The sequence below is a fragment of the Lissotriton helveticus genome, chromosome 7 (assembly GCF_964261635.1).
Source record: "Lissotriton helveticus chromosome 7, aLisHel1.1, whole genome shotgun sequence".
In the NCBI taxonomy this organism is placed as follows: Eukaryota; Metazoa; Chordata; class Amphibia; order Caudata; family Salamandridae; genus Lissotriton; species Lissotriton helveticus.
Window position 1 is genome coordinate 1,590,704,450 of NC_136068.1, and position 26,834 is coordinate 1,590,731,283.

At 47.2% G+C, this 26,834-nt stretch overlaps 1 protein-coding gene across 5 annotated transcripts in view; it reads right to left on the reverse strand.

The window, feature by feature from the left end:
- Nucleotides 1-26,834, reverse strand: part of LOC144770552 (kinesin-like protein KIF18B) — a 411,545-nt gene that overhangs the window by 250,545 nt on the left and 134,166 nt on the right. For all 5 annotated transcript variants that reach the window (XM_078655159.1, XM_078655158.1, XM_078655157.1 and 2 more), the window contains 4 exons: nt 23,553-23,663; nt 22,865-23,062; nt 22,092-22,268; nt 21,386-21,460 (listed from right to left, as the gene is read on the reverse strand). In XM_078655159.1, the coding sequence (XP_078511285.1) occupies nt 21,386-21,460; nt 22,092-22,268; nt 22,865-23,062; nt 23,553-23,663 (561 nt within the window). The remainder of the gene's footprint in view (nt 1-21,385; nt 21,461-22,091; nt 22,269-22,864; nt 23,063-23,552; nt 23,664-26,834) is intronic.

A 26,834-nucleotide genomic window follows, 5' to 3' on the forward strand; every position in this document is an offset into this window, starting at 1 on the left:
TAACTAACTAACACTCCTATTCCACACTTTTAATTGAGATTTTGGGACTTTCAAAGCTGAAAATGGCCGCTAATCTCAGAAAAGGCATCCGTAAACTGGCAGATCCCGATAGACTAGAGGAACGCTAATGGCAACCTCTTATTTAACTGATGACAGAAAAAGGGACTTTATACAAATATTTGAGCATTAACAGTAAACCGCATACTACTACCCATGAATATTACTGGTAAAGAACATATTCAAGGTCGGTCTTTACTCGACTCTGCCTTTATATGTTTGAAGCTCAAGCAATCATTTATCTAATTACTTTGTCTCTAAGGCACAGATGATCAGACTGGATATCCTGATGCCCCTCGCATGTAGTTCATGTTCTGGGATTTTACTCAATTTCAAATTCTCTCAGAATCAGCGTTTGAACATTTGTTGAATAACTGCAGATTGGTTGCTTGCCCCCAAAATACCCATGTTCTCCAATATTAATGTAGACCATGTTATGCAGTTATTTGAAAGGTCACACCAAACTAAAACACAATGAAACACTCAAGCACATATTACCCTTTTGAATAATGTCTCCAAAGCTACCTGTTCTGCCATCAGATTTCTCACAAAGCATCTTATGTGTGGAGTTCCCCAGAGATATTTTCTTCAAAATGTCAATGAAAACTTTGGAAGATCTCATCAGAAAGGTTTGCTTTAGTTTTTAAAAGTAGGTACAATAACTAATTACTTCTCCATTGCAATGAGGTTGAGAGCAAAAAGGCAAAGAAATTTAAAGGCCATATGGCAAAAACTGGCTAAGAATGAACAGCAACAGGCTGAAGTTGAACTCCTCCAATATGTAGATGTATCAATAAGCTAGCATACAAACAGCATTTTCATCTAGAGTGTTGGGACCTTTTTCTACCAATCTATAACCAATGCACAATTTAGGTGTTCTGGAAAAAGATTTGTCTATTCATTCCCCTTTGGGTCAAATGAACAAGTTACTTACCTTCGGTAACGCTTTTTCTGGTAGATACAATATCTGCCTGTGGATTCCTCACCTTGTGAATATCCCCCTGACTCAGTCATCGTTTGGGAACACGACGGACAGAGCGGGGTCTCACATTTACCTGAGCCAGGTCCAGGAAGAGGTGAGGTCCTTTCCCCGGGCACACTGGATCACACCAGGTGCCAAGGAGGAATTGAAACAGATGTAGGAGAAATATATCCTTTACTGTTATTAATTCACTTGTGTGTTTTTTATTATAATTTTTTCACACGTTTCTCACTAATTTGGCAGTAGCATTCTTTGAGAACAGAGACCCTGACGAAAGCCTTGGGTTTCCTCCCATAATAGGCTGAAACATGTTGGTCCTCTCGCAGCTATTTGTTTAAACTGCGTTTATGTTGTTGCACTGTTCTTGTTTTTAACAAGGAAGGGGCTTATGCCCAATAAAGTAATTTTTGTTAAAGCTCCCTATCCTGTTTTAACCATCACATTCATCTTCATTTTTTTGCACTGCACTTTCCCATCAGATCATCATCATTTGGTCTAATCTAGTAATTGTAGGATTACCCCATGCCAAAGATGGGGTATGCCGTATGTCTCAATGATCAAGAGACAGAATACCGTGGCAGGATTACCAAATGAAAACATTGATCCATACAAGTTACTGATGGGAATCCATAATGGGTTTTGATTAGCAATTACAGGTGGCCCTTTTCTTGGCGATCTGGTCTGTTGTTCATAACTGTTAGCCACTTCTTTATCTTGATGTACTTTTTAGACATGAAGGTATTTTGAAAGATATTCAGATCAGGTTTCTGATTTAGACCTCTAAGTTTGTTTGTTGTTCAATATCCCCCTTGCGTCAGCAACGTTCGGAATTTTTCTTCGTAGCACGCCGGCGTGGACGACGTCACAGGAGCACGGCATCGCGCGCGACTCCGACTGACGTCACCGACTCCTTATTAGACCCAGGTCGGCCTGATGACGTCAGTTCCGCCCTTTTTTCCGTGCCTTCGAGGCACCCGGACGGACCAACGACAGCAAATATGCAAATATATAATGTACACAGTACATACAAATCAAAATCGCACACAAAGTGTGCAGCAAAATTAGCAAAATAGCAGAAAATATACACACATAAAACCAGGTATAGCAGAGTGAACAACGGGGAGACGGGTGGGCATGTGAGGAATCCACAGGCAGATATTGTATCTACCAGAAAAAGCGTTACCGAAGGTAAGTAACTTGTTCTTCTGATAGATACATCTGCCGTGTGGATTCCTCACCTTGTGAATAGAGTCCCACAGCAGTCCGCACTCCCGGAGGAGGGTGTCCACTCTGCTACACCAGGAAATCTTGGAGGACAGAACGCGCGAAGTGGCCATCCCTCCTCACCTTGGTATCCAAGCAGTAGTGCTTCGCAAAAGTGTGGAGGGAGGCCCAAGTCGCGGCTCTACAAATGTCCTCAACAGGTACACCTCTAGACAAAGCAGATGTTGCAGACTTTGCTCTAGTTGAATGTGCTCTAATACCCTCAGGAGGGTCCTTACCCGCCAAGGAGTAGCAAATCTTGATGCACAGGATTATCCACCTGGAAAGTGTGCGCTTGTGCACCGCTCTGCCCTTCTTACAGCCAGCAAAACCAATAAACAGCTGGTCGTCCATCCGGAAGTCTTTAGTTCTGTCCAGATAAAAAGACACTGCCCTCTTAGGGTCCAGACGGTGCAGTCTCTCTTCCTCCTTAGACGGGTGAGGGGGAGGATAGAAGGTAGGAAGGGTAATGGACTGTCCTAGATGGAAGGGAGTTACGACCTTAGGCAGAAAAGCAGCCCTGGTCCTAAGAACCAATCTTTCAGCATGAACGGTCAGGAACGGGGGCTTAGAACTAAGAGCCTGAAGCTCACTCACCCTCCTTGCCGAGGTGATTGCAACCAAGAAGACCGTTTTAAAAGAAAGAAGTCTCATGGGACACTTGTGCAAGGGTTCGAAGGGAGAACCCATCAAATAGGTCAGCACAAGATTCAAATCCCAATGAGGAACAACAAAAGGAGTAGGAGGGAATCTATTAGTGAGTCCCTTCAAAAATCTTAAAACCACAGGAGACTTAAAAAGAGAAGGCTGATCTGGCAAACAGAGAAATGCCGACAAAGCCGAAAGATACCCCTTGACCGTGGCAACAGCAAATCCTTGCTGCGCCAGAGAAAGAGCAAACTCCAAAATGTCAGACAAATGAGCCTTCAAAGGGTCAACGTCCCTCTCCCTACACCAAGAGACAAATTTAGACCACCTATACGAATAAATGGACTTAGTGGAGTCACGCCTGGCAGAAAGAATGACATCCACCACATCGTGAGGGAGAGAAAAAGAATTCAAGTTGCCCCGTTCAATCTCCAGGCATGAAGGTGTAATGTCTGGAGGTGGGGGTGTAGAACCTGCCCCTCCATCTAAGAGAGGAGGTCTGCCCTGTGAGGGAGACGGAGCGGCGGCTGAGAGGAGAGGTGGAGAAGGACTGTGTACCACACCCTTCTTGGCCAATCCGGGGCGACCAATATGACTTGGGCCCGGTCCTGGCGAATCTTCCTCAGAACCCGAGGAATCAAGGGTATGGGAGGAAACGCGTAAAGGAGTTGATTTTCCCAACTCAACTGAAACGCGTCCCCCAAAGCTCCTTGCATCGGAAACTGGAGACTGCAGAATGACGGGCAGTGAGCATTCTCGTGAGTGGCAAACAGATCCACCTGAGGAGTCCCCCACATCTGAAAGATGTCGTGAACCACCTCCAGGTGAAGCCTCCACTCGTGGTCGGCAGAGAACTGCCAACTGAGACTGTCTGCATGAACGTTCAGAACTCCGGCCAGATGATTTGCCATCAGACAAATCTGGTGATCCTGAACCCAGGACCAGAGACGCAGAGCCTCTCTGCAGAGACACTGCGACCCTACACCTCCCTGCTTGTTGATGTACCACATCGCGGTCGTGTTGTCCGTCAGGACCTGAACCGACTGACCGCGAAGGGAAGGGAGGAAGGCCTTGAGCGACAGACGTATCGCCTGCAATTCCAAAAGGTTGATGTGCAGCAACCTTTCCTCTGGAGACCAAAGACCTTTGATCTCCAGGTCCCCCAGATGAGCACCCCACCCGAGAGTGGATGCATCCGTTATTACTGTGGCCACTGATGGAGGAAGTTGAAAAGGCTTTCCTTGTGACAGATTGCCTTCCACGCTCCACCAAGACAGATCCGCTGCAGTTTCTCTGGAGATCCTCACTGACTCCGAGATCTCCGTTGTGCTGATACGACTGCCTGCGGAGGCACCACTGGAGTGCCCTCATGTGCTAGCGTGCATGATTGACCAACAGAATGCAAGAAGCCATCAGACCGAGCAGACGAAGGACCTTCAGGACTGGAACAACCGCTCCATTGTAGAATAAAGGAATCATTTCCTGTATGTCGCGAATCCTTTGAGGTGGAGGGAATTCACGACATAAAGTAGTGTCCAGTACCGCACCTATGAACAGGTTGCGCTGGGAGGGCACCAGGTGAGACTTGGGTACATTTATCGAAAAACCCAACCTGTGCAACAACTGAGTTGTCTCTTGCAGATGATGAAGCACATTCTCCGGCGACTCCGCTTAGATCAGCCAGTCGTCTAGATAGGGGAACACAGGAACCCCCGATCTTCTGAGATGCGCAGCCACCACTGCCATCACCTTGGTGAAAACTCGAGGCGAAGTAGTAAGCCCAAAAGGAAGGACCGCAAACTGGTAGTGTTGCGATCCCACCGTAAAACGGAGATACTTTCTGTGCGACTTCAGAATGGGGATGTGAAAATACGCATCCTGCAAGTCGATCAACACCATCCAGTCTTCTTCCATCAGCGCTTGAAGAACCTGTGCAAGTGTGAGCATTTTGAACTTCTCCTGTTTGAGATAGAGGTTCAAAATCCTGAGGTCCAGGATTGGCCGAAGCCTGCCATCCTTCTTGGGTATCAGGAAGTACCGGGAGTAGCATCCCTGACCCCTCTCCTGCTCCGGAACCACCTCTATCGCACCCTTTCTGAACAGTGCCAGGACTTCTTCCTGCAGGAGAAGAAGGTGGTCCTCCGAACAATAACCTTGACAAGGAGGGTAATTGGGAGGGAACTCCTGAAAAGGAAGTGCATACCCATTTTCTACGAGATTGAGAACCCAAAGATCTGATGTAACCGATTCCCAATCCCGTAGAAAATGAGTAAGCCGACCCCCTACCGGACCCGCATGATCCAGAATGGTGGATCTAGGGCTGCTTTGCTGATGTAGGAGGGGGTTGGGTATTATTGGAGGAAGTAGAGGAAGAGGAGACTTGACGTCCACGACCCTTCTGTCTACCTCTATAAGACTTGTACAGAGGGTTCTGTTGCTGCTGCTGTTGTTGCTGGCCTTGTCTGAAGGGACGAAAGGAGGATCTACCAAATCCTCTAAACTTCTTAGTGGTAGAACCTCTTACCTGGAGACCCAAAGACCTTGCAGTAGCCCGGCTATGTTTGAATCTTTCCAAAGCCACATCCGCCTTCTTCCCAAAAAGGCCTGTCCCATCAAAAGGCAAGTCCATCAAAGTGGATTGAACGTCTGCTGAAAAGTCAGAAGATTTTAACCATGCAGCCCTTCTGGTGGCAATAGTAGAACCCATAATTCTGGCAACAGAGTCCGCCGTATCCATACCACTCTGAATGACTAATCGGGCAGCAGCTTGAGTGTCGGAGACTACCTCATTAAAGTTTTTCCTATCATCCTCAGGAAGCTTAGATGACAGTTGCTTAACAGAGTCCATCAAAGCATGTACATACCTCCCTAGCAGACAAGTAGCATTAGTAGATTTCAAAGCCATGCTACTTGATGAGAAAATCTTTTTAGCAGATTGGTCTAATTTCTTTGAGTCTTTGTTTGCTGGTACTTGAGGAAATGAACCTGCTGACCTGTTGGAACAAGCGGCCTGTACTACCAAGCTCTCAGGAGAAGTATGTGAAGAGAGGAACTAGGGGTCACCAGGGGCCACTCTAACGTCTCGCTACAGATCTGGAAACCCCAAGAGCAGTTAACACTAGTGCCAGCATTGATATTAAAGCAGCCGCTGCATCCCCCCACTGCAGCTCAGTTCTCATCCACTCACCTATCAAAGGCTGGTGGTGCCCTTAATTTCAGACTCCAACGTCAGAAACCAGATCATCCCAAGCCTCTCCGTTCCCTCTCTCCCTACCCCCTCAGGCCTCATATTGAGCATCCACCCAACACAACCCTTACAGAAGTGGTCCGACCTCGCTAGTAGTCCCGTCCCCCACTACAACCACTTGTCCCAGGTACTACCATAACGCACCTAGGCCGCAAAGACCCAGACAATAATCAGCCCAACCGACGTCTTAAACGACACACCTTTCAACATGTCATTCTCCCCCAACCCCCTCACCTCACCCTACGTTAAACCGTACGGCCCGAACTCCTTCCTGATCAGTCTCCCCCCCAACCTCTCTCCTAAAGTGAAAAAAAACCTCAAACACAAACTGATCAGGCAATTCCCCGAATCACTCTTTGCTGACCTTTACCATTGTTCCACCAAAGGCCAAGTAAAAATGGACCTAATCTTTCACACGGAAAGCCCCGACAGGTGGAATTCCATCCTGAGAGCACAACTCCACATCTCCAAAACCATCAGTACTCCCCATAGCTGCAAACTATCTTTCTCCACCCCTAACCGGAAGGCGCGCTGTGGGAACACCTTTGTGACCATTTACTCCAATGGCACAGTCTTGATTCAAGCCAACAATATCAACCTGGAGTCATTCGATCTCCTCTTTCCCTCTCTGAGGACTACCCTCACCTGCACGCAGCCTCCCCTCCCATCGGTCCCCCCCTTCCTCGACAACCAGTCCCCCCACCAGAACATCCACGCCATACCCCCACCCGCCCCCACCAACACTCACGCTCCGTCTCGACTTCGAGCATTACCGGGCGACCACAACACCCAAGCTACGTCTCCCAAGCGCCCCCCCACTCTTATAAGAAACCAACCACCACATCATGACCCCACCCACCCTCCCTCCCTCCAATACCACAACCCAGACCGACAACACAACAACCACCAAAAGTAAGCCAAACACTCTCAGATCTTTGCCCCTCCGTGAAGACCTCACCAAAATCCCCCCCACTCCTCCCCAAGAAGAGACAGGGCGCCGACTCGCCCTGATTGAAAGCCACGTGGCTACTATAATACAGGACCTGAAAGTCATCCTAAGCAACCTCGCCACATGTCATGTGCCGTCTTTAAACCCCCACGTGACCCCTATCACCCCAACCTCTCTCACCAAACCACTCCGAAGGTTCCGCGGCCCAGCTGTACCCCACCCCCCCTCTCGAACCGAACTACAAGACCCAATAGAACTATGGAAGCCATAACGCCTGTCGAAGCGACCGAGCTGGCCTCCTCGTACACCACCCCATCTTCGCACACCCCCCAGTCCTCGATCCAAGTAATCACTGGACTCAGAAGTGATCACCCCATCCGGAAACTCCCTAGACCCCCACCCTCCCTCATCAACATCCCAACTATCCCCCTCATGAACGAACCAAAAAAAGAGTCACCCCTGACCAACTGCATGCTCATTAACTGCAGGTCAGCTACTAAACATGCCACGGAGTTAGCGGAATCCATCCTCAAACATGGCATTGATATAGCCTTCATCACCGAGACTTGGCTGAACGACACCTCTCCTCCAATCATGGATATGCTTGTACCCCCGGGCTTCTCTATAATCAACAAAGATAGGCCAGACCAGAAAGGTGGGGGACTAGCAATCATTCACAACAACAACCTATCTGTGACGGAAATTGACACGTTCAATTACAACTCCTTCGAATGCCTAGCCACCAACATTATCACCAGTAACAATAATTCACTACTCTGTCATCTCCTATACCACCCTCCTGGCAACACCCCCTCGTTCATGGAACACTTCTCAGACCTGGTCGCCCACTGCTCTCTACGAGACAGCAACAACCTAATTCTTGGAGACCTCAACATGCACTGGAATGATTTAAACAGCGCACCAATACAAAACCTGAACGAACTATTACAGAGCAACGACCTCACCCAGTACTGCTCAGAAGAAACCCACAACAAAGGTGCAATTCTGGATGCCATCATCGCCCAACATAACGTAATCACATTAGACCGCATCCTACCTGTCGACTGGTCAGACCACCACATAATCTTATTCCGCATCTCCCAACCGATCATGCGCCAACCTCCCATCCAAGACCCTCCCACATGGACAAGAAACCTAACACAGATCAACATGGATGACCTGGAAGAAAAAATAACCACTCTCCTCCCCACCCCCCAGGTTGGTCTCTCCACAACAGACCTCACATCCCACTACAACACAACCATGTCCTCTATCCTAGACCAACTTGCCCCCCTGAAACTGAAAAAATCCAGGAACATCCCCTCCAGATCCTGGTTCAACAAGGACATTAACGACGAAAGGAGGCAGCTTAGAGCCACAGAACGTCTATGGAGAGAGGATCCCTCTGCTAACCTCTGCGAAAAACTCAAAACTGCAAGAAGAGTGTACAAAAAACATATCATTAAGGAAAAAAACAGTTTCTTCTGCACCGCCCTCGACAATGCGAAAAACAGGCCAAAAGAACTCTTTAACATCATCAAGCAGCAAACCTCCAAACCCTCTTCAACCCCAGTGCAGGCCTCCAAAGTTCTATGCGACAACTTCGCAACCTTCTTCAACGAAAAAATAAACAAGATCGAGCAATCACTCGGCACCATCCTCAATCACGCCTCTAAAAACTCAGCCCCAGCAATTGAAACCACCCCTAGCTCGCGTCCCACTAAAACCTGGAGAACCTTCGACCTCGTACCTGTAGCGGAGATTCTCAATCTAATCTCCTCCTCCAAACCCTCTTCACACATCCTCGACCCTGTACCCTCTCAACTGACCAAAAAGCTGAAACTCTCCCTCGCACCACGATGGTGCGAAATCATAAACAGTTCCTTAAAAACTGGCATCATACCAGACTGTCTCGAAGTCGGACAAGTCACACATTTACTCAAAAAGCCTGGCCTAGACCCCAACGACCTGAACAACTTGATCACAATCTTCTCATCAAGGCTCTCAAAGACCGAGTAGGTGCAGACGAGGTGGTCCTTCAATGGTTCTCTTCCTTCTTTCATGGTCGCTCCCAAAGGATAAAAATCAAATCCTTTACGTCCGACCCACTCCCCGTCAACAGAGGCGTCCCCCAAGGCTCAGTACTCTCTCCTCAAGTGTTCAACATATACATGGAAACCCTCACAACCATCCTACAAAAAGCCAACATACCCTTCCACCTATATGCTGACGACACCCAGATCTACCTGGAAACCTCCTCCATTAATGACATCCTAAGACTCAACAACACTCTCAAAGAAGTTCAACAATGGCTTGCCACAAACCACCTTAAACTTAATCATGAAAAAACCGAAATCCTCCTTATCTCCAACAAAGATGAAAACCCGCAAATTAGAGAGTGGCTGAAAGCTATAGATGCTCTCAATGGCAATCTCACCCTGGCTAACTCAGTAAAATCTCTAGGAATCACCCTCGACCAAAAACTAACCATGACAAATCACATCATGACCTCTGCCAAGAGTGCCTTCCTTAATTTGAAGCTCCTCAACAAAATCAAACCTTTCATCCCACCCACGGACCTCAAGCAAGCCACCCAATCACTGGTGTTATCTAGACTGGACTATGGGAATGCAGTTCTCTCCGGTACAGCTCTCTCCCGCCTAGCTCCACTCAAAACAACTCTCAACGCGGCTGCCAGAATGGTCACCGGAGTCAAAAAGTACGACCACCTATCTCCTGCACTCAGAGAACTAAAATGGCTCCCAGTGGAATTGCGTGCCAACTTCAGAACCGCCTGCCTTACTCACAAAGCCTTACACACAGGGAAACCAGAATACCTGGCCTCCAAGCTCAAGAAAGCCGGCCAGTCAAGAAACCTTAGGAGTTCCAACACCCTCCTACGAATCCCTCTGAAAACACGCAAGCAAAAAACTGCAGCTCGTTCTTTCGCAGGAAACGCACCCAAAATATGGAACTCCATCCCGGTTGACATCAGGACTACTCCCTCCTTCATAAAATTCAAAAGACTCCTAAAAGACTTATACCTCAACCGTACCTTCCCAAACTGAAATCCGAAGTGCACAAGCTGACACCTTGCTGCCAACAGACAATTGCTCCAACATTCCCATCCTCATCCACGCCCCTTAACCCCCTACTCTCCTCCACTCCCGGAGGGAAACGGAGCTCAGGACTTTACCCTCGGATCGAAACTACATCGGAACCACTCTACCTCAATGTGCTCCGAGGGACGCACAGCACACCGGATCTTTCGATCACTTACGCTTTCTTGTTCCTCTTTTATGTGTTTTTCTACTCGCTGTAAAGCGCTCTGATACCTTCGGGTCTGGCTAGCGCTATATAAAACCTCTTAAATAAAATAAAAAAGGTCTTTTCCAAACCTCCATTATCGGCTCAGTCAAAGCCTCAGTAAATGGAAGTGTAGGCTCATTAATGGAAGAGGGTGAATGCAAAACCTCTGTAAGAATATTAGGTTTGTATTCAACAGTAGGTAAGGTTAGATTAAGTAGATCTGCAGCTTTTCCAATTACAATGTGGTAAGGAGCCACGTCCTTTGATGGAGCATCAGAAACCGAAGGCAAACCCCACTCAGGAGAAAGTTCTAGACCACTGGCACTATGAAGGTCGTCAAAACAGCTCCCCTGATCCAGAAGTTCACCTTCCTCCACTTCAGGATCATCGTACTCCTTTTCTTCCAAAAGACGTTGAGCTCTGCGCCTCGATCATTCCATACGAATCGAAGTCGATGGATCCGGTAACGAATCCGATGGAGCCGGATCCGACGTCGAGCGAGGAGCTGGAGCAGCAGGAGTATGAGACTCACGAATCAGCGTGGCACTTCGATTGGATTCACGAGGTCGATCCGGAGCCGGCGAAGCCGTATGCGGAGTCTATGACCTCGGCGGAGCCGTACCGAGCCAAGGTGTATAAGGCGTCGGCATAAACGGCATAAAGGGAGTCGGGGTGTAAGATTGAGGAATGCCCAAGTTAAAAGATAATGGACCCACGGGACCAACTGATGCGCCGGTGGGGTACATAGCTCTAGAATAGACTCCAAACATCGCATTAAGAAAATGTGATGGGTCCTGTCCCAGACCAGGAAAGGGAGGATACGAACCAACCGGTTGTTCCGGAGAAGGTCGTTCCGGCACCGGCTCATCCTGGCCTTCGAGATTTACAGGGACTTCCACTGGAGTCTGAGCTCTAGGAACTTCTTCTTCAACCTCATGATCCGAAGAGTGGTGTGATTCCGGATCAGGTTCTTGTTCCGGAGTCGGGGAACCTTGAAGAGATTGTAAAGGAGAAGGAGAAATGAAGTCCTTATGATGTCTTCGGGACTTTTTCTTTGAATCCGAAGAGTCTTTACCAGAATGATGTCTGGAGCTATGTTTTCTCCTCTTGTGCTTCTTCCTCGAGGAACCCAAAGCATGACCCGAAGCCCAGTTGGATCCGGACCTCGATCTTTCTCTAGACCTCGACCTTGCTCTGGATCTCGACCTCGAAGTCGACTTCGATCGCGACTTCCGTCTCTACTTCGAGCGTCTCGACGTCGACCTCGATGATCTATCAGCTTCTCTTCCTTTTACTTTTGCTAGAAGAAGTTTAGCTTCACGTTCTCGTAAAGCTTTAGGATTCATTTTGAAGCAGGATCGACAGTTTTTAACGTCATGCTCTGATCCAAGACACCATAAACAATCACCATGTGGATCGGTGATAGACATCATGCGAGCGCATGACCCACACTGTTTGAACCCCGTCTTCCTCAACGACATTCTCGATGAAGAAGGAACAATTCAAAGACGAAATAGTAACACTAAAATAGTAGAAGATACTAAGTATCGAATAAGATCCCAGAAACCGTTAGCGTCGACGACGTGGAAAAAAGGGAACCGACGTCATCACGCCGACGTGGGTCTAATAAGGAGTCGGTGACGTCAGTCGGAGTCGCGTGCGATGCCGTGCTCCTGTGACGTCTTCCACGCCGGCGTGCTACGAAGAAAAAATCCGAACTTTGCTGACGCAAGGGGGATATTCACAAGGTGAGGAATCCACACGGCAGATGTATCTATCAGAAAAACTGAATATTTTGGAGTAGATAGCCACATAGCTTTCATTACACCATCATAGTTTGAGCCATCTCAGCCTAACTACCATAATATTGTGAAACCGGGCAGATATGGTTTTAGATCAGCCTTACGAATTGCTAATTGTGCTGGTGGCAGACAAAGCAGAGTCCACTTCGAAGTGATATACATGACTTACAGAGTGTTTCAAGTTTAGTATCCATCCCTTTTGAGAAGAACATTATTCAGAATCAAATGTATGGACCATCTTTCACAGGGCAAAAAAAGGCACATAAGCAATCACCTGCAGTTCAGATGTTCCTTGATGACATGGCATTTGCTACAGTTAATCACACTTAACCAGCAGAACTCTTTAGAACTTACCAGCAACAAAATGTTTCTGCATAAAGGACCAAGTTAGAAAAGAAAAAACATTAATATTTTCCTATTTGCGGCTGTTTCACCAAACTATTACCCCATGCATATACTTAATTTTATGCTTTGATTGTCGTATGCAGGACTGTTTCCACCATACTGGGTTGGGCTGCCTCCACTCCTATTAAATACGGAAAACTACCACCACCCGTACTCAACTCTGGGTTGCGCCAATCTAGTACTTCTATGGACTGCCTACTGAACAAGTTACTTACCTTCGGTAACGCTTTTTCTGGTAGATACAATATCTGCCTGTGGATTCCTCACCTTGTGAATATCCCCTTGCGTCAGCAACATTAAGAAATTCTTTTTGTAGCTTCGCGCCGACGTGGACTAGGACGTCATAGAGACACGGCATCGCACGCGACTCCGCTGACGTCACCGACGCCTACAATAGGCCCACGCCGGCGTGATGACATCAGTTCCGCCCTTCTTTCCGTGCCTTCGAGGCACACGGACGGACCAATGACAGTAGACATATACACAGTATACGCAGTACAAATATCAAGGTAACACACACAGTGTGAAGCAAATGCAATAAAATATTTGAAATAAACAACTCCTTGACAATAAAATAAATACATTACAGAAACTCTGGTATAGAAGAGTGGACAACGGGGAGGCGGGTGGGTCAGTGAGGAATCCACAGACAGATATTGTATCTACCAGAAAAAGCGTTACAGAAGGTAAGTAACTTGTTCTTCTGATAGATACATCTGCCATGTGGATTCCTCACCTTGTGAATAGAGTCCCACAGCAGTCCCCACTCCCGGAGGAGGGTGTCCACTCTTCTAAACCAAGAAATCCTGGAGAACAGAGCGTGCAAAGTGACCGTCCCTCCTCACTTCGGAATCCAAGCAGTAATGCTTCGCGAAAGTGTGGAGGGAAGACCAAGTTGCCGCTCTACAAATATCCTCTACAGGAACACCTCTAGCCCACACTGAGGTTGAGGACTTCGCTCTTGTAGAATGAGCCCTTATGGTGGTTCCTTACCGGCCAAAGAGTAGCAGATCTTTATACAGAGGACGATCCATCTCGACAATGTACTTTTATGGACCGCTCTTCCTTTCTTGCAGCCAGCAAACCCAATGAAGAGCTGGTCATCCAAACGAAAGTCTTTAGATCTGTCCAAGTAAAAGTACACCGCCCTTTTGGGGTCCAGACGGTGCAACCTCTCCTCATCCTTAGAAGGGTGTGGGGGAGGATAAAAGGAAGGGAGGGTAATGGATTGACCAAGGTGGAAAGGAGTCACCACCTTAGGCAGAAAAGCAGCCCTGGTCCTAAGAACCATTCGATCAGCATGAATGGTCAAGAAAGGGGGCTTGTAACTAAGAGCTTGAAGCTCACTTACCCTCCTTGCCGAGGTTATTGCAACGAGGAAGACTGTTTTAAGAGTCAGAAGCCTCATAGGACATTTGTGAAGAGGCTCAAAGGGAGCACCCATTAAAAAGGTCAATACAAGATTTAAGTCCCACTGAGGCACAATAAAAGGAGTAGGAGGGAACTTTTTTGTGAGGCCCTTCAAAAACCTTAAAACTACAGGAGATTTAAAAAGAGATGGCTGGTCAGGCAAACAAAGAAATGCCGACAGCGCTGAAAGATAGCCCTTCACTGTGGCAACAGCAAGCCCCTGTTGTGCCAGAGAAAGGGCAAACTGGAGAACATCAGACAAATGGGCTCTCAAAGGGTCAATAGATTTCTCCCCACACCACGTGACAAATTTTGACCATCTATAAGAATAGATGGACTTAGTGGAGTCACGCCTGGCTGACAAGATGACATCCACAACGTCAGGCGGGAGGGAGGGAAAAGGAATTCAGGTTGCCCCGTTCAATCTCCAGGCATGAAGGTGTAATGTCTGGAGGTGGGGGTGTAGAACCTGCCCCTCCATCTGAGAGAGGAGGTCTGCCCTAAGAGGGAGACGGAGCGGCGGGTGAGAGGAGAGGTGGAGAAGATCTGTATACCACACCCTTCTTGGCCAGTCCGGGGCGACCAATATGACTTGGGCCCGGTCTTGGCGAATCTTCCTCAGAACCCGAGAAATTAAAGGTAAGGGAGGAAACGCGTAAAGGAGTTGATTTTCCCAACTCAACTGAAACGCGTCCCCCAAGGCTCCTTGCATCGGATACTGGAGACTGCAGAAAGACAGGAAGTGAGCATTCTCGCGAGTGGCGAACATGTCCACCCTAGGAGTCCCCCACATCTGAAAGATGTCGTGAACCACCTCCGGGTGAGGCCTCCACTCGTGGTCGGCAGAGAACTGCCGACTGAGATTGTCTGCACGAACGTTCAGAACTCCGGCCAGATGATTCGCCATCAGACAAATCTGATGGTCCTGAACCCAGGACCAGAGACGCAGAGCCTCTCTGCAGAGACACTGCGACCCCACTCCTCCCTGTTTGTTGATGTACCACATCGCGGTCGTGTTGTCCGTCAGGACCTGGACCGAACGACCGCGAAGGGAGAGGAGGAAGGCCTTGAGCGCCAAACGTACCGCCCGCAATTCTAGAAGGTTGATGTGAAGCAACCTTTCCTCTAGAGACCAAAGACCCTTGACCTCCAGATCCCCCAGATGAGCATCCCACCCTAGAGTGGATGCATCCGTTATCACGGTGGCCACCGGAGGAGGCAACTGAAAAGGCTTCCCCATAGACAGGTTGCCTTCCACGCCCTACCAAAACAGATCCGCCGCAGCTTCTCTGCAGATCCTCACTGACTCCCTGAGATCTCCGTTGTGCTGATACCACTGCCTGCGGAGGCACCACTGGAGCGCCCTCATGTGCCAGCGTGCATGGTTGACCAACAGAATGCATGAAGCCATCAGACCGAGCAGGCGAAGGACCTTCAGGACTGGAACGACCGCTCCATTGTAAAATAAAGGAATCATTTCCTGTATGTCGCGAATCCTTTGAGGTGGAGGGAATGCACGACATACAGTAGTGTCCAGTACAGCACCTATGAACAGGTTGCGCTGGGAGGGCACCAGGTGAGACTTGGGCACATTTATCGAAAAACCCAACCTGTACAACAACTGGGTTGTTTCTCGAAGATGATGGAGCACTCTCTCCGACGACTCTGCTTTGATCAGCCAGTCGTCCAAATAAGGGAATACAGGAATCCCTGACCTTCTGAGATGCGCCGCCACCACTGCCATCACCTTGGTGAAGACTCGAGGCGCAGTAGTAAGCCCAAACGGAAGGACCGCAAACTGATAGTGCTGCGATCCCACCGTAAAACGGAGATACTTCCTGTGCGACTTCAGGATGGGGATGTGAAAGTACGCATCCTGCAAGTCGAGCGACACCATCCAGTCTTCTTCCAGCAGTGCCTGAAGAACCTGAGCAAGGGTGAGCATCTTGAATTTCTCTTCTTTCAGATAAAGATTCAAGATCCTGAGATCCAGGATTGGACGAAGCCTGCCATCCTTTTTGGGAATCAGGAAATACCGGGAGTAGCATCCCTGACCCCTTTCCTGCTCTGGGACCACCTCTATCGCACCTTTTCCTAACAGAGTTTGAACTTCCTCCTGTAGGAGCAACAGATGTTCCTCTGAGCAATATCCCTGGCAAGGAGGGTAATTGGGAGGGAATTCCCGAAAGGGAAGGGCATACCCATTTTCTACAAGATTGAGAACCCAAAGATCTGATGTAACCGGTTCCCAATCCCGTAGAAAGTGGGTAAGCCGACCCCCCACCGGACCCACATGATCCTGAATGGCGGATCTAGGGCTGCTTTTCTGTGGCTGGGGGGTTGGAGGAGGTGGAGGAGGAAGAGGCTTGACGCCCTCGAGGACGTGCCCTTTGCTTTCCCCTGTATGACCTATACAAGGTATTTTGTTGTTGCTGCTGTTGACCTTGTCTATAGGTACGAAAAGAAGAGCGTCCAAAACCTCTGAACCTTCTGGCCGTTGAACCTCTTACTTGAAGACCAAGAGATCTAGCAGTTGCCCTGCTATCCTTAAATCTCTCTAAGGCTGTATCTGCCTTCTTGCCAAAGAGTCTTTCACCATCAAAAGACAGATCCAACAACGCAGACTGCACATCAGTAGAAAAATCCGAGGATTTTAGCCAAGCTGAACGTCTTGTGGCAACCGCAGTGCCCATGATCCTTGCAACAGAATCTGCAGTATCTAGACCGATCTGGATAACTTGACGAGCTGCCGCTTGAGTATCAGATAAGACTTCCTCAAAGTCACCTCTGCAGTCTTCTGGAACCTTTGGACTCAATAAACGCATTGAGTCCATAAGTGCGTGCACATACCTTCCCATAAGACAAGTGGCATTCGTTGATTTTAACGCCATACTTGCGGAGGAGAAAGTTTTCTTGGCCACTTGATCATGTTTTTTAGCTTCCTTGTCACCAGGCACTTGGGGAAAAGCACCAACTGACTTTTTTGAGCACGCAGTGTGAATCACCAGACTTTCAGGAGAAGGGTGAGATGATAAAAATGCAGGGTCTTCAGGAGCCACTCTTTATCTCCTAGCCACACCTTTCGAGACAGCAGGAGCAGAAAGAGGCTTTTTCCACACCTCCATAATGGGTTCAGTTAACGCCTCATTAAATGGGAGTAATGGTTCCACAGCTGAGCTCGGTGAATGGAGAACCTCTGTAAGCAGATTTGATTTAAATTCAACAGTAGGTAATGTTAAGCCTAAAAGTCCTGCTGCCTTTTTCATTACCACGTGATATGGCTGAACATCCTTAGAGGGCGCATCCGGACCTGATGGCAGCACCCACCCTGGGGAAAAATCAAGACCACTAGCATCAGCTAGCTCCTCGAAATAATTCTCATCCAGTTCACCTTCCTCCAAGTCTGAATGAGACTCATAATACCTCCGTTCTTCCAGGAGACGTTGAGCTTCTCTCCTAGATCTCTGTTTAACACGGATTGCAGGCGGATCCACTGTCGACTCCGACGGTGCCGGAGCCGACGTCGGTACCGAATCCTAAGGCTTAGAAGGATGCTCCAAAGATTTGCTTGGAGCGGGCGACGCCGGTGCTGGAGTCGTCGACTTCGGTCGAGCCAGCGTCGACATCGGCGTCGACCTCGGTGGAGCCGGGTACTGCCAGAGCGGAGTCGGGACCGGCATATACGGCATGAAAGGTGCCGGGGCATAAGAGTGAGGCACACCCAAATTAAATGCCATTGGACCCATGGGACCCGAAGGTGCACCAGAGGGGTACCATGACCTCGACGCTGAAAGATCCTGACCTGGTGCTGAAAAGGTGGATGATCACCCTCAGGCCGATCTCGAGGCAGATTCGAATCTGGTTCATCAACAGGAGCCTATTCCTCTTCCTCATTAGGAACTTCACCGACCTCTTCTTGAGCCGGAGTCGGATCGGAAACCGGAGTCGGAGATTGAACTTGCGACTCCGAAGGCGAGGCCTCGCCTTCTCGATCCGAAACCTCTTGTGGTGGGATCACCTTCGATTTAACCTTCTTGGGTGATCTCGACCTCGAGCCCGACTTCTCACCCAAATGACGTCGAGACTCATGTCTCCTTTTCTTATGCTTCTTATGCGACCTCGAAGCATGATCCGACGAAGACTTCGAAGCTGACGCCTCTCGAGATCTTGATCTCGACCTCGACTTCCTCGAGCGGGATTTTGAAGACTTCTTTCCTTTATCGGCTTTCAGTTTTGCCACAAGAAGCTTGGTCTCCCTTTCTCGTAGGGCCTTTGGGTTCATTTTTTGACACAACGAGCATCCATCTACGTCGTGGTCGGAGCTCAAACACCAAATACAGTCCTGGTGTGGGTCCGTAACGGACATCCTCTTCCCGCACTCCCTGCAGGGTTTAAATCCAGTCTTCTTTGTCGACATTATAAGGAGACAAAGAGGCAAGAGAGTAAAGAAACAAAGAAAAACAGTAACAGAGTTACCAAAAGCTACTGAGTATCCAGAAACCGTTAGCGTCGACGACTCGGAAAAAAGGAACCAATGTCATCACGCCGGCGTGGGCCTATTGTAGGCGTCTGTGACGTCAGCGGAGTCGGGTGCGATGCCTTGTCTCTATGACGTCCTAGTCCACGTCGGCGCGAAGCTACAAAAACAATTTCCTAATGTTGCTGACGCAAGGGGATATTCACAAGGTGAGGAATCCACACTGCAGATGTATCTATCAGAAATTTTGCTACATTGGCCTGCCACCACTTCTAGTTGCATATGTTGGTCTAAACATTGGATTTGAAATAATATGTGGGCTACGTGGTAAGGTTGGAATTATAAAAATGAATAGGCTACCATGTAAATACATATGACATGCGAAGTCCCACTGATACATTTTCACAAGATGCTGGTTCTTCATAAGAGCTAGGGCCAGATGTACAAAATCACGTGTCTGCGATTTCCTAATAACACATTTTTGCGATTCGCTATTAGGAAATCACAAACTGCGATGTATAACAGTGAGTTTGATTCACAGTGGGTAGCAAATGGACCTGCCTCATCAATATTAATGAGGCAGGTCGCAATTTGCCACCCATTGTCAATGGCTCCAATCATGGGGATGATGCCCTGTTGGGGTCAGCAGACCGCCATATTGATGAATGCTTTTTAAATAAAGCAATATATTTTTGTAATGTAGTCAGTTTTTCTTATAGCCAGTTTTCCTTAAAGGAAAACAATGCATTAGAAAAATAAAAATGAACAGCAACCTTTACATTTTTTAGGTCTCGCCTAGGCAGCGGGCATGCGCTGCTCCAGGAGGGCCTTTAGCAATCGGTCTTCACTTTTCAAGCACTGCACTCGTGCTTGTGGGGGCATCAACCTTGCAGGAGCAAGCAGCGGTGCACCACAAGCACGAGTGCAGTGCTTGAAAAGTGAAGACTGATTTTTAATGTGTTGGATTTCCCTTTGACTCACTGCCATTTAGTGATCACTGCCATGAATAGACGGTGAAGACAGTGAAGACCGCTTGTTGTTGTCATGTTATTTCCCTGCTTTTTTGTGTGTGCAAATCGCAGATCCGTATTTATATGTGCGCTTCCGCAGCAGAAGTTTGTTGAAGGCTGCTTTTCATTTTGAAGGTCATTGTGTTGAAATCTGCTCAGTATTTGGAGAGCGGTCTGCTCGGTATTTGAAGAGCGGTTTCTGGAAAGCTTGTTATTTTTGCTGTATCATGAAGGAAGCTTGCAGTGTCACTTGCAACCTTTAAAAAATTCATGAATAGGACAGAACATTGTTAGCCCTCCAGCACCGCCTGCCATCGAATAGCTGGACGTATGTATTGCTGTTTGCATTCTAGTGTCGCAGGTTAATTTCCTTGCTTGGCAAACCTATTACAAATATGGTAAACAGCATACGTTCTTAACAATGGGATACATTATAGGTTAAACATTCCTCCCCCTCTTCTTATGTCTGCTGTCCAACCAAACGCATTGTTTCAAGTGCTATGGGTTCAACCCTCAGCCGTTGGCTTGACTGCAAATACCATAGAAAAGCATTATTCTTTAACCTACTGCTATTAGCTGACTGGATGGATGTATCTTTCTTCCTCCAACTGAATGCGTGCATGAGGGGCTATTCCACATCTCCCTGTTAGCTTCTTGTTGTTTAATGTCTGACTTTACAACACATTAATGTAATACAAAGATTTACATCGTTGTATCTTTACTACACATTTGTTGTTGCAAAGGATATCCTTTCATGAAAGAATCTTCCTGAGCCAACAAATCAACTTTTGCTTTCAATACATTGCCATCCATATTGGTGACTGTAGCTGGATTTTCCTTGTTGAGGACTCACAAGGGGCGGACCACGTAGTGCAATGTTTTCTACAACTCAAGAACGTTCAGTGAAAGTACACAGCAAGGCTAAGATGGAGCCACATAAAAGGAGTCCGGTTTTCAACTATTGCGATTTTCTTCTGCAAGCCGAACGTGATCTCTCTGTTAATTCTTGGCCATCAGAGCTGCAGGAATGGACAGAGGCAGCACCTTGAGGAAATGAAAGTCCTTACAAAAAAAACAATACCAGACCTTCAGGAAGTGGTACTGCTCAACTTGGGTGACATGAATAAACAAACATTTGCAATGCAATACTTCTTGCAATTGCGAGATTTTTAGCTATCGGCATTGTAAATGACAATGGCTTTTATTTATGTGTTTAAAAAAAACCTGCAATAGTAAAAGACATTGTCATTTACAATACCAATAGGTCAAAGTTTCAAAAATGCGAGACCTATTGCATTGCAAAGGCTTGTTAAATGTAGGCAGAGGTCTGTGGGACCACTGCCTGCTCTTTAAAAATGTTGGAGCACACATTCACAAAGGGGAAGAGGTCCCTTGGGGACCGCTTCTTGTTTGCGAATGGGTTACTACCAATTTTAAGTTGATTGTAACTGCAAATGTTTTGCTTATGCTTTCCTGGACGCAAAACATTCTTACATACCGCTACGATTCGGTATTAGGAAGGGACGCTAATAACACGGCCCTTCCTAACACAGAATGGCAAACCCTATATGCAATTCGATATTAGCTTACTGAAAAACAAATAGGGGTTAGTACATTTAAAATGCTTTTTGTCTGGGCGAATCGGGCCGTATGCGAGCAGAAAAAAACTGGTTTAGCTCTTTTTACCTCTCGGCAGGAGCATGGATTTCAACAGGTTATTAAAACACTTCCAAATGACTGGTATGCTCCTAAAAACATCCAAATACTGGACATGGCAGAGAGTGGCAGTCCACTGCAGTGCACACTCGCATTCACCAGGTACCCACCTCAGCTTTCAGCTCTTCACAGACGGCTGCATATTTACTGATGTGGCAATCAAGGCTGATCACGTTACTCTTCAACTGGAAAGATATGAGAGGTAAAGATTTGAGAGATTGAGGGTAAAGAATGAAAAGCAGGGCGCTAAAATACAACCCAGGGAATCCATAGTGAATGATCAAAAGGCTGTGTAGCAAAAGTCCATCACAAAATATGGGCAACAGAAAGAACAGTTTATTAAACAACAATATATATGTCACCACCACACACGTTTCAAAATGGCCAATACCAAAACACAAATTCAAAAGGAGTCCAGCAAAGCACTAACTTTAATAGAAGCCCCTTCTTTACAGAAAAATAGACATTTCCAAAGAGTGGCATGTGTCAGAGGATCATCAACAAGTAGGGGAAAGGCCAATGTAAATATAAGGCTGTCCTCATGTGTCAAGAGGAAGCACCACAGAAGGGAACCTATTTATAAGAAATGGAGCACTTGCAAACACATCAATATGGCATTGGTCTGGGTTGAGCACATTCACCTGGCAATGTCATTAGCAGAAAGCCAGTGAATGATATTGCGCCAAATATAAAGATATAGCTGGACCATTGGGAGAACTGATTGATAAAGCGCTGCTGATGGCAATCGAATAATACAGCAGCAGGATCTGTGTGAGTGTAAGTTTGGGAGCTCAGATAAAATGTGATCACACTCACCGAGAGTTTGATCTCTTTGGCTCGGTTGGCATACTTCAGCGTGTTGTAGGTATCATCGTAGCTGAGGTGGGAAGGGCTGATCGCTGCAATCATCACAGTACGACAGTTTCCCCCGATCGAATCCTTTAGTAAACGAGTCAGCTTACTGTCCCGGTAAGGAATGTGTGGCTTTTTAGTCTATAAAGACAGGGTAGTTATCATCCTAAATACTGTTGTAATCTAACAGACTGGGCTTAAGGTGGTTAAAACACGACCAATTGGACCAAAGCAATATAGGAAAGTGCAATAGAGAGATAGCACAGGTACCTGTGTATATGGAGTAAGAGATAAAAATAAAGGCAGTAAAAATTCAAAAGTGAATGTAATGCCGAATGTGTGAGTCTTTAGTATTACGTCTTACGGGGTATCAGAATAATGGCATGACCTTAAGGCTTTCTGCACATAATGTATGTTTCTAAATATGTAGTGAAACATAAAAAAACAACTACCTCTAGCATTCATACGAGCCCTCAACAAGGGCACAATGACAAAAATCTGTGGAGAGGAATAATCAGGCAATTGGACTAGCATGTCTGGCAAAGGACTCCTTTTGTGTATATTTGTCTCTTTCCACAACTCCTGGGAGAATGAATACATTCATTATTTGAAGGTTAATTAAAAACCAATACTAAAAGAACCAATATATATTAACTCCTGGGAGGTCTTTATCTCATATCTGTATAATGTCCAGAACAGCCCAAAAGATGAGACATTAGATAAAGAGGTCACCTTACCTTGGCATCAGCTAGGGCATTAATAACATTGATGAGTGCCAGAAGAGATCGGTTAATGTTGGCACCTTCCCGCTGACGATCTCCCTTGGCATTGGTGGAGGAGGCTCGCTCAGATCCAGCTAGATCAATGAGGCTCATTTTAGCCACCCGCAGGTCCCGGTTAATGCCAGCTGCCCTATCCTGCTGCTTCACGTAGATCTGCAGCAAAAGCAAAGTTGCAATTGAGAAACTACAGAGAACAAACCCCAATGAAGGATTCAAGAATTTTAACTCCAGCGGATCTGCAATGAATGGCCAGATCCAACATTCAGCGCAAAAGTAGTAAGCAGTAAGTGGCCAGACATATTGGTTACACTAGTTATCACTAACGTGTTTATATTTACATATGGGTCTTAATAAACCTTTTTTACTACAGTAATCTGAATCCTTCTTGGATTCAATAGGCGATTTCCCTATTTGTGCTGGAAAGCTGTAACCAGAAATCCAACAGACATCTACCTTTCTTAATAAAGTCCCATTTTACACAGATTCTGCAATTTGTATTGCATTTACTCTTTCAGTAGTTAACAACCATGCACAGATTCTGCTTAAAAGCACATCAAATATTTCTAAAAACAGAAAATGTGTTCTATTATCCTGAAAAGTCACGTGGAAGCAGACCCATGATGCTTTTGGTTGGAACACTCACCTGGAATACAGCATGCGATCGCGAAGAAGTAGCGTTAGCATCAGTGGGATGCTGAGTACGGTTCTTATTCCCATTGGCCAACATCTGCAGCAGCTGTTCAGCAGACTCGGGCTAAAATTAAACACAGATCAGCATTGACAGCAGCTGTACAGTTCTCGGAGGAGGTTAAATGAGCATCTGAGATGTGTCGGGAAATTCCACTGTGAGCAAAGCCCTACTATGTGTCAAAAGGAGGTCTGTAATTTGCCAATCCTTACAAGCCTCAACTATCCTTCCAATCCTTACAAGACCTCAACCACTGCAGAGAGGTTTTGGTCTATACAAAAGGAGGTCTGTAATTTGCCAATCCTTACAAGCCTCAACTATCCTTCCAATCCTTACAAGACCTCAACCGCTGCAGAGATGTTTTGGTCTATACAAAAGTAGGTCTGTAATTTGCCAATCCTTACAAGCCTCAACTATCCTTCCAATCCTTACAAGACCTCAACCACTGCAGAGATGTTTTGGTCTATACAAAAAAAAGGTCATATGATAGGATGAGCACTTTGAAACGCTAATGGGGGTCAAATCATAGACAATAACATCATGTTCTTCTAACAAATAAATTACTGACCTGGCATTTAAAGATCCTGCCATGTGCTGTACGAACAAGATGCCATGAAGACTCAGCCAGTTCCAGAGACGCAGAGCTCCCTTGACACAATCGATGACCCCACTCTACCCTGCTTCTTGCAGTACCACATGGAAGTGGTGTTGTCCGTGAGGATCTGCACCCTTCCCCTTTGATAGACAGGAGGAAGGCTTTTAGTGCCAAGCAAATAGCCTGCAAATCCAACAGATCTGCCAAAGACCAAAGTCCTCTGATCTCCACTTCTCCCTAGTGGCCTCCCCAAGACAGCAACAATCCATCTGTCACTACCTTTAGCTCTAGGTGAGGTAGTAAGAGGGGTCTGCCACCAGTCCAATTGTGACCTAGCAGCCACCATTGCAGATCCTCTGCAATCTCCCCCAACACCTGGCTGGAATCCAACAGTTTCCTTTGTTCTGAGCCCAGTGAAACTTCAGATCCATTGCAGAGCCTACAGATCCCACCTGGTGTGGTCCACAAGCAGGAAGCCTAAGGCCAGGAGGCCAATAATTCTCAGGGCTGCTCTCATCGAAATCCAGATCAAAGACGAAAACATCAGCATTATAGCCCAAATGTCCTGGACTCATTGAGGCAGAGGGAAGGCTTTAAACTGTACCATATCAACAATGGCACTGATGAAGCAGAGCAGCTGCCAAACAATCAGGCTGACTTTGGCACCTTGTTCAAGAACTTCAAAGATGTTAGGAGCTTTGACATTGTCTGGAGGTTGTCTAAAACAGAGGCGAGCTTGACTTGAGCAGCCAGTCATCAATGTATGGGAAAACTGGTACTCCCAACCTCCGACGATGCCCTGTAAAAACCACCTTCACTTTCGTGCTCAACAGAGGAGCACTGGTGAAGCCAAAGGGGGGGATAGAGAACTGAAAGTGCTGGTAGTCCAACTGGATTCACAGGTAGCATCTGTGGGATGTGAAATAGGCGTACTGCGAATTTACTGGATCCAGGGCTGACAGAACTTGAACCAGGGTGAGCATCTTGAAATTGACTTTCTTGAGGAAGTTCAATGGTAGAAGGTCTAGAATTTAAATCAAACCCAAGGTCTAGAACACAGTCAATTATTCGGGTACCAGCACACACTCTATGGCCCTTTGTCCAAGAGGCCTTGCAATTCTTTTTGGAGGATGACAAGTGGTCCTCCAAAAGTTGCTGTGGTGAAGATGGCAGATGAGGTGGCATTTAGAGGCAATTTAGGGCATAGCCATCCTTGACAATTTGAAGCACACATCTGTCCCATGTAATGCTTTACCACCCTTGAAGGTAATAACTTGTCCTACCTCCAACAGCTTGACAGTGTGCCGCCGAGGGCAAACTAAGGGGTTTTGAAGCAGCGGCATGTAGGTTCAGGGGACTGGGTGGTACATTGCACCCGAGGACCTGGTCGTTGGTGGGCCAGATCCCAACCTCTCCCTATAAAAGGATGGGATGTGTGTTGAAGTGTTGTCTCTGCTGTATGCCCTTTATGAAGTCTCGAAAGGGGCAATATGGTTAGATGATACTGCCACACAGGCTGAAAGAGGCCAAGGGTGATCACCATTGTTTTACTTTCCCTAAAGCCCTCCAAGGCAGATTCAACTTTGTCTCTAAAAAGACAGGTGCCATTGAACAGCATGTCCACCTCAAACTCAATCCAGACAAGACCGAGTTGGTCTTGACCGGAGGTGGTTGCAGTCCATGGTCCCCTTCCTTTTGGCCCCCTTCACTTGGTGCCCCTCCACTTCCTGTTTCTAAAGTTAAAACCCTTGGGATTTTCTTGGATTCACAACTGTCTATCCATTCACACATTGGTTCGGTCGTCTCTTCTTGTTTCTTCTCCCTAAGAATAATTAGGAAAGTCTCCCGCTTTTTTTCCCTCCCGGCTCTGAAAATCATTGTCATGGCCATGGTACTGTCCCGCATTGACTATGGTAATGCTATATACAATGGGGCCCCAGCTTACGCGATCCATCGTCTGCAGCTGGTGCAGAATCAGGCTGCCCGCCTGATTCATGGCCTCCCTAAATATCATCGGGCCAGTCCACTACTTAAAGCTCTACACTGGCTGCCGGTGCGAGAACGTGCCCTCTTCAAACTTGGCTGCCTCACCTTTCAGGTTAGGTCAGGCACTGCCCCTGAATTTATATGCTCTGCCATTGTGCCCTACCTTCCAGGCAGAGAACTACGCTCCTCTCACTCGGCCCTCCTAGTCACCCCCCGTTTTAAAAAACGGAGGGCAGGTGGAACGAAGTTCGCTGTCCTGGCCCCAGCATTCTGGAATTCTCTCCCTGTTGCCCTTCGCACAACGCCCTCTTACACTCAGTTTCGGAGGGAACTCAAAACCCTCTTATTTGCGCAAGCTTACCCCGTCTAAACTCCCTCCTACTGCTGCCGTCCATTGCAACTTAATAGCGCCATGAAACCGCTGGGTGAAAGCGCGCTGTATAAATGTTTTTAAATTCAAATAAATCAGTGACACCTGGACATCACTGGAGAAGCCCTTGGACCTTACCCAAGAGAGGGTTTGAACCAATGCGCTTTTATTGACCACCCTACCCAAACAGTTGGTGGTGTCCAAACCCAAAAGGATGGCCTACTTTTCAGCGTCTTGTCCATTAGGTCCTCTGGGACCAGGGGCACGATTTCTCTCACTGTATCCC